The sequence below is a fragment of the Teleopsis dalmanni genome, unplaced genomic scaffold, assembly GCF_002237135.1.
Source record: "Teleopsis dalmanni isolate 2A unplaced genomic scaffold, ASM223713v2 unscaffolded_contig_1349, whole genome shotgun sequence".
Taxonomy (NCBI): domain Eukaryota; kingdom Metazoa; phylum Arthropoda; class Insecta; order Diptera; family Diopsidae; genus Teleopsis; species Teleopsis dalmanni.
The window spans coordinates 1-8,820 of record NW_024032731.1 but is presented as its reverse complement, the minus strand read 5'-3'; the positions used below and the strand labels follow the sequence as shown (position 1 = coordinate 8,820).

At 32.5% G+C, this 8,820-nt stretch overlaps 2 protein-coding genes across 2 annotated transcripts; both read right to left on the bottom strand.

The window, feature by feature from the left end:
- Window positions 1-697: 697 nt before the first annotated feature.
- On the bottom strand, window positions 698-1,448 carry LOC119664059 (histone H1-like). Its single transcript, XM_038073620.1, has one exon. The coding sequence runs from the start codon at window positions 1,391-1,393 to the stop codon at window positions 713-715; it is 681 nt and encodes a 226-aa protein (XP_037929548.1). The 5' UTR covers window positions 1,394-1,448; the 3' UTR covers window positions 698-712.
- A 3,065-nt stretch (window positions 1,449-4,513) lies between these two features.
- On the bottom strand, window positions 4,514-4,958 carry LOC119664060 (histone H2A). Its single transcript, XM_038073621.1, has one exon. It carries the CDS (start codon window positions 4,907-4,909, stop codon window positions 4,535-4,537), a length of 375 nt encoding a protein of 124 aa, XP_037929549.1. The 5' UTR covers window positions 4,910-4,958; the 3' UTR covers window positions 4,514-4,534.
- Window positions 4,959-8,820: the final 3,862 nt, after the last annotated feature.

The window sequence follows — 8,820 nt, the reverse complement described above, 5'->3', positions numbered from 1 at the left end:
ATTAAGTGAATAAAATATATACAAGTGAGTATTTTATCAAATAAATGACATATTTTGATATATAATATTTTATGGTCATTACTATAATAAATAAATAATTGGATATTAAATATAATAGAATAAGATAAATATTTATTAACTTAAGAATGATGTGAAGTATTGCACATAATGTCTAAATAAGAGAATATAATTTTTTTAAATGCATAAAGAATTTTTGTTTGCTTATTAGAGATTAAATTTATAGCGCATTACAGAATAAAAGAATTTCTTCATATTATTCATGAGGTATTATTAAAAGAAATGATCGTGCACTGTGACAAGGTATATTGTGCCCATTACTCGGGTTAGAGTGTTTCTCCAAGTCCGTTTTCTTTAATGAAAGACAATATAAAGTCCTAGTCTTGAATATTTATGATCCATGAAATACCCTCCTAGGTGTTTATTCCGTTTGTGCATCAGTGGACACTACCCAAGCACATGGTATACAGTTTCTCTCTTCTCTACAGTATCTGCAGTCTGAGTTGGATTGAATTCCTAACTTCGATAGGTGATTATTCAATCTTTAGTGACCGGTCATTAATAAACGCAATAGGTATACCATATACTAAAACATTTTATAAAATAAATAAATAAATAATGAATCTTCTTTTTACACATATTTTGTAGCCCTAAAAAGGGCTGTTTTGATGAATTTAAAGTTTGATTTTTAAAATTATTTTTTTGCAGCAGTTTTCTTGACTGATGTTTTTTTAACGGCAGTTTTTTTAGGTTTTGCGGCCGCTTTAGCTTTTGTAGAAGTAGACTTTGGTTTAGCTGGCTTAGCCTTAACAGATCCAATCTTTTTAACACTTTTAACTTTAGCTTTTTCAGTTTTTTTCTTTTCAACACTCTTCTTAGCTGCCGCAGATTTCTTAGGTTTTTTCTCTCCAGATACCTTTGCCTTTGACTTTTTAGTACCTGCAGATGATGCAGTAACCTTCTTCTTCGTAACACCTGATGGCACCTTCTTTTTCTTACCCTCGACAGACGATTTAGGAGACTTAGCAGCAGCAGCTGATAATTTAAATGAACCAGATGCACCTTTTCCTTTTGTTTGTATCAATTTGCCATTAGCTACAGCAGTTTTCAAATATTTTTTAATAAATGGAGCCAATTTCTGGGCATCACATTTATATGTGGCACTTATATACTTTTTAATTGCCAACAATGAAGATCCGCTGCGTTCCTTCAAGTTCTTGATAGATGCATCAACCATTTGTTGTGTTGATGGATGAGATGGAGCTGCAGAAGGTTTTTTTACTTTTGTTGCCTTTTTAACAGCAACTTTCTTTTCAGGAACGGCAGTTATCTCCTTTGGAGAATCTGTATTTGCAACGGCAACAGCTTCAGACATATTTGCTTTTTAATATTCCGTAATATTCTTACTTATGAATATTTTTTCGCATTTTTATGGTAGCTTAGCTCACTTTGTACGAAGCGCCGAGAAGAGCGCATTTATAAAAATTTTTCATTAATACATATTTCTACTGAGTTTGAAAAAATTTTTCAACATTTATTATTAATTTTAAATAGACCAAGTAAATTAAACACAATTATTTAAATCAAATTAAGTAAAGAAGATATTGAATATTTTATTACATTCATTTTTATACTAATTATAATTATATAAAATATATAAAAATTGGTTTAAACTTTAAATTTTGTAAATCTATAGTTGAACTTGTTAATAAATTAGAATATTTTAAAGTTATCTTTTGTATAATTTATATATTAAATTATTTATTAAATAGTTTATTCAATTCTCTGTTAAATTATATATATGGTTTTATATATTTCATATATTTATAAATGCAAATTTAATAAAACACGAGATGCATAAAAACGTCAGTTTTAACATTTTGAATGCTTATGTTTTATCCTATTTTGAAATATTAACTCAATTTATATAAAAGTTTAAAATTTTAAAGCACTAATAGAAATAATTATAAATAAATATATTGTATTTTAATTAGAATATAAGATTATCACTTTTAATTATATCAAATAGTGTCTATTTGAGATTAGATATCCATCCATAATGTTAACATGTTACATTGAATTCGTTTACTTTAAAATATGTTTTAAGATTTTCTATACGTATTATTTTTAAAATTTTATTACAAGTTTTAAATAATTTTTAATCATGTGAAAAATTATTATATATAAACGTTATTAATAACATATCAGCAATTAAATTTATAGTTTTCAATATCATTCGAATATAACAACTGTACGTATCCTACTTAATAGAATTCATAAAAAAAAATTATATCTACATACATGATTAAAAATATATAAGAATGAAATCATTTTACTTTTTCTTTTATAATTATAATTTAATCATTTAACTTTGACTATTATAAGTATTTTATTAAATATGTATATTTAAAAAAAATGTTCTTTTTATTACTTTATAATTAAAATAAAATTAAAATTAGATGTGCGTATTCTAACATTTTTATAAGGAGTGATATACGACATAAAATGTTAAAATTTAAGATGAATTTTTTTATAAACTAACATGGATATGGATAACATTTAAATAGATACTGAAGTATATATATAAACTTGCGGCTGCAATCTTCCATAGTCATTCCTAAGAGCTAGTTTTAGTAGGTTCAAGACTCACACAGTGGCTTCGGATGTTTTCCATCTACTGCCATAAATCTTTTATAAAATATAGAATATTTTATAAAACTAATTCAGATACAAATTTTAAAAACTCTACCTTTAAATAATTTATCTATAATAATAAATATTACAATACCAAAATATTGAAATAGTAACTATGATAATAATAGTAAACATTTAGGCCGTGTGCGAGTTCGAGTATATTTAGGGGAAATAGTCAATTATGTCGGTATGGCAGCGATTGTTGGTACATACCAGAATTTCTAATGAGATAAATTAGGTGTTACCATTTTGAAAATTTTATAAGATGTTTAGTAAATAAATAAATAAATTTTAAAACTTTTAAAAGAAAAATAATTATTTTTTATATGTTTCCTTCTTTATATTATGAATATTAATGTTTTTTAATAATTGTATCACATTTATTTAATAATAAATACAAATATTTGGCACAAAATTATTAGTTTCTTGATTTCAAAAAGGTAATTATGAAACTTTATGCTATTGACCTGGCAACGTTATTTGTTTTGTACATTTTTATTAGTAACAAATATAATATTAATATTATTGTAACTTAGATTATACTACCTGCGAAGATTTATGTATCTATTTACTGATACGCGAATCTATGATAAATATTAAAAAATTCTTAATAATATAAAGGGTTAGGCGATTGAAGTGTTACAAATTACACAGAGATATGTTTGTCAAACTGATATTGCCAACTACGTCAAATTCATATGAATGACAGCTATTTATATTGTTTACAAATTACCACAAGCATTTGCGTCTAAGTTTTATAGAACTAATATTATTCGAAATGGAATTAAAAAATAAGTGTGATTGCATTATATTTGGTTGGAAAATTACAACTAGCTATTGTGCTTGAGCTCAAATATCTCAATGTGAATAAAATGTTTGTGTATCGTACCTTAAATCGTTATAATAGCTCAGGCAGAGTCACCAAATGCTATAGTGGTGGACGAAAAAAAAACAGCAACATTGCCTAAAATGGTTCGGAAAGTGAAGGCTCGACTTAAACGAAATCCATGTCGTAGTACTAATCAAATGGCCAAAGAACCGATAATATCTGAACGAAGCATCTGACGCATTTTCCAAAATAAGCTCAAGGTAAAGCTTTAAAAGTTCCAAGGCACAAGATCTTGCACCAAAGCAACAAAAAGTTAAACTCGAATGAGCAAAGGAGTTGTTACGCTGGGCCAATTTGGAGAGCAAGTTGAGAACTAAAAAATAAGCCAGTTTCGATACGCTGAAGAAAGCTTTTATTCAGGAATAGGCCAAAATACTGGAAGATCACAGCCATAGTCAAGACAAAAGGTGGCCACATCAAGCTAGAGTGAATGGATTGTGAAATTTTAATTATTTTCACAAATTTTTGTAATTTGAATCAATAAAAAAACCTGATTTCTAGGAAGTCAATTGGAACGCATACACACTCGTATGTATAAAAACTGGTTAATACCTGCTGCCCAAAAACAAAAAAAAAATTATTACTATGTAGCAAAACGCAGTCTTAAGTTATACACTAACAATGCTATGTATTTTATCTGTTATGTAGGCTGATTTACAATTTTCGAAGATTTCGAATTCATGAAGGTCTTCCAGGAATGTAACGGAACAGAAGGGCGAGGCAAGAAATGATTGATTGTTAAGTGTTTTAAAGTATGGCTTGTGTAAGTTAGTAGGGTAGGTATGATAGTATGTACAATATTTATATCAATTGATTTAATGAAATACATTTTCTTTAATAAAATAAATTTTGTCGTCCTGAAAAGGACGGATTAATTGATAGTTAATTCTCCACGTATATGTATTCGTATTTTAATAAATAAAATAAAATAATTTAAGCCTTCTTTTCTGTTTTCTTTGGCAAAAGTACAGCCTGAATGTTTGGTAGTACACCACCTTGTGCAATTGTAACACCAGACAATAATTTGTTCAATTCTTCATCATTACGTATGGCCAACTGTAAATGACGAGGAATGATTCTTGTCTTCTTATTATCGCGTGCTGCATTGCCAGCCAATTCAAGAACTTCAGCAGCCAAATATTCCATAACGGCAGCTAAGTAGACTGGAGCACCTGCACCAACGCGTTCAGCATAATTGCCTTTACGCAATAATCGATGAATACGACCAACTGGAAATTGTAATCCAGCACGATTTGATCGTGACTTTGCCTTGCCTTTAACTTTACCACCTTTACCACGACCAGACATAGTTGAGTTGAGTTTCTAGTAGTTGAGATTTATAAAAATTGGATCTATTTTTTTTTAATGTTGTTGTTGAAAATTGAGTTCGAGTCGGTAAAAGTTAATACCTTGACTCAATTATAGTGGTAGACATTTCTAGATTATGTCCACTGGGTAAATGACGAGTGCTCAATTAATTTTATTGTTTAGTTTAGTTAATAATGGTACGGATGTCCGCGTATCTTCCTGTAGTGTGAATAGGTTGTTGGTGTAGATTTTGCAATAAAGTGTTGTCATGTGCATCTATTGATTTGAATAATTTGAGAGCCCTGTCTTTAATGTATAGTTTGATAGGTGTGATTTTTAGATCCCTTTGAATATCGACATTTCTTATGTACCAGGGAATGTTAAATATTTTTTTAATGGCTATATTTTGACATGTTTGAAGTTTGTTGAAGTTAGTTTTTGAAGTTTTGGAGAAAGCAATGAAGCCATATGATAGCGCCGGACGCATTATCTGGGTATAAAGCAACTTTTTATTTATGATACTTAGAGCCTTGTTTTTGTAGAGCGGTCGTAAATGGTTTAGCATTGTGTTGATTTTATTTCTTAGATTGTATATGTGCGTGCTCCATTGGAATTTCTTGTCAAATGTAATCCCCAGGTATTTGATGTGGTCTTCCCAGTCTATATCGGTGTCATTTACTTTTAATTTTGGTGGATATTGCCACCGTTTTCTGGTTATGAAAATTGCCTTCGTTTTATCGTTATTAATTTTAATTTTCCATTTTTGGAAGTAAGAAGTGACACAGTCAACATGTTCCTGTAATGTGTTACTGACGTTTAAAGTATTTTTATCAGCATAGAATATACAGGTATCATCTGCATATAGGGCTAGTTTAGATGGTTCTAGCTTTGGAATGTCGGAAGTGAAGAGATTGTATAGGGCTGGAGACAATGGAGAGCCTTGAGGCACCCCTGCTTCAATAAATCTGGGGGTTGATAGATGATTATTGATTTTGACTCTGAATTGTCTTTTATGCATGAAGCTACCAATGATTTTGATGATGTTGAGAGGTAGATTTAGGTCGTACATTTTAGAGATGAGGCCATCGTGCCAAACTTTATCAAACGCTTTCTCAACATCAAATATTATCATGCCCGTCGATTTATTTTCTCTAAGTGCAGATTGGATGTATTGTGTCACTCTTGCCAGTTGTAGATCGGTCGAATGGTTGGCTTTGAAGCCGAATTGTTCGTCCGGTATAAGTTTTAGGCGATTTGTTTCGGTCTGCAGTCTATTTAGAATGACTCTTTCAGCTAGTTTCCCCATAACTGGAAGTAGGCTGATAGGTCGCCAGTTTTGCGGGAATGTGTGGTTCTTGTTGGGTTTCGGGAGCACAATTACTAATGCTTCTTTCCATTTATCTGGAAATTTACCTAACTGTAGCATGGCATTGATTATATTATTAATTATGATGATTGATGCTACAGGCAGATTTTTGATACAGCGGTTACTAATTTTATCAGCACCTGGAGCCGATTTTGTTTTGATAGAGTAGATAATGGCTTGCAGTTCTTCGACGCTGCACGGCGAGATAGGTGAATCAGGGATTCTGCTCAAAATGGCTTCCGCTCTTTCTCCAATTAATTCTTCTTCGTCTACATCATCAGAAATGTCATGGTTATCTAAGAATTGTGACTCGAGGGAGTTTGCAAATTCTTCGGCTTTATCCTCATCAGCGAATTTGAGCCCATTGGGACCGTGTATTGGTGGAATTTGAATCTTGTTTTTCAGTCTGAAATATTTGCTGATATTCCAGAAGGCTTTATCACCAGTTTCGAAGCTCATTAGAAATTCGTTCCATTTGTGGTTTTTGAATTCGCGAACCAATTTTCTTATGACATTGGTTTGAAGGTTTGCTGCTCTCTTCAGTGCGGGGTCGTTTGTTCGAAGGGCCCTTTTTCGTAGTCTATTTTTGTTTTTAATTAGGTTTCTAATGAACCTTGGGAGTATAAAATAGTTCTTGGCGCTGATGGATTTTATGGATGAGTTATTGGAGATTGAGTCTTGGATTTTTGAAGTGACTATTTCTATGGTGTTATTAAGGTCTTCTATTGAGTTTATGGGGCTATTGAGGGAATAGTTTTCCATTTCATGACGGAATTGAGTCCAGTTTGTCATCGTTATCACTGGGGGTGGAGATTCGAAAAACATGTTTTCAATAAAGAACAGAACCGGCTTATGATCTGAGTTTAACTCCTCCAGTACTTCGATATGACAATTAGCATCCAAAGATCTTGAAATACCGATGTCAAGTATTCGGGAGGCCCCGTGGCAAAAGTGTGTAGGCTCTGTTGGGCAATGTAATGTTAGTGCCTGTTCTGTGATTAAATTATCTATCTCTCTTCCTGCTCTGTTTGTGCTTCTTTCTCCCCAATCTCTATTGTAAGCGTTGAGGTCGCCCGCAACAAACGTGGGTTCGTCCACATCTAGTAATGAGGATAGATCATTTAGGTACGTGCTGTTGGTTGGTGCTTTATAAACAGAAGATAATTTTAATTGAAAGTTATCTGAGATTATCTTGATAGTGGTAGCTTCAAGAGAGTTTAGATTATTGGTGATGAGATGATGATTGATCGAGTTTTTAATGATTATAGCGGTGCCTCCACCTTGCCTATTTGTTCTGTCCTCCCTGTATGTTATATAATTAGGGATTTTAAATCTGATCCCTGGTTTTAAAAACGTTTCTTGGACCAGGAGAACGTCGATCTTGTGTTCGTGAAGGAAGTGAATTACTTCATCTTTTTGGTTAAAGATGGAATTGGCGTTCCAAGAAACTATTTTAAGATTGAGTGTTGTACTTGTCATTAGTTGGAATTTGGCATTATATGGTGAACCATATACTGGATCATGTTTTGCATCATATAATTGAATTGTTCTTGCATATTAGCAAAAAATTTCTCGAATTGAGCAGCTGGGAGAATAGGGTTTGAAGTTTTTTGTTGTGAAGAAACTTTGGGCTTGGCAATGCTTGCGTATGAAGCCGCAGGTGTCACCTTTGTGTTTATATTGTTGGGCAGGTGGACTTGTTCCTTGATTGTGATCTTCTTGGAGAAGTTGCGAGGATTTTGAGGACAACCCCCATAGCTGGCTGGATGGTCTCCTTTACAGTTAACGCATTTTGGCGTGGCCTCTTTAGGTTTTTTGCATTGTGAATGATGGTGCGAGCTATCGCATTTGACGCACTTGGGGATAGCTTTGCAATTGGTCGCCACATGACCGAATTGCTGACAATTGTGGCATTGAGGAGGGCCCTTCAGCGGGCGCTGAGCTTCAATAGTAACTCTCAAGTGGCAGATGGCACTGAGGTTAAAAATGTTTGATTGATCCTTTGGCAAACGTATTTTTATGAGTTTATTATTATTTTGCCTGGTTCGTAGATAGTGGCATTCCAGGATATTGTATCCTTGGAGTTCCAAATCTTCTTGGATCTCTGACGGACTTAATCCTTCTAGGCCCTTTATAATTATATTTAAATTTTTTTCTTCAGAGAGGAAATGCGTGTGGTATTGTGTATGGTTATTGTTGAAAAATCGTGTCATGTTTCTATGGTCCTCAATGGTCTCGGGAGTGATTTGAATGCCCAGATAGACTGATTTGGCTTCTGAGTATTTAATTTTACGAACTTCAAGTTCCTTACGGATTGTGTTCCATTTGTTGGATTCACGTAAGGTGATTGGTACTACTTTTGGGATTTTCTTGTCAACCGTCTTACCTGCATCATTTTGAAGCTGTTCATCTTGCTGAGATTTCGGATGCTGTTGTTGATGTATGACTTGATCGTTCGACTGCTGAATAGTCTGTTGATGCTGCTGATGATATTGTTGTTGTGACTGTTTGGGTTGCTGCTGTTGAATTGCGACTTGTTGTTGTT

Excerpts from the sequence above, each read along its gene's own strand:
- LOC119664059 (XM_038073620.1), bottom strand. The coding sequence starts at position 1,393 with ATGTCTGAAGCTGTTGCCGTTGCAAATACAGATTCTCCAAAGGAGATA.
- LOC119664060 (XM_038073621.1), bottom strand. The coding sequence starts at position 4,909 with ATGTCTGGTCGTGGTAAAGGTGGTAAAGTTAAAGGCAAGGCAAAGTCA.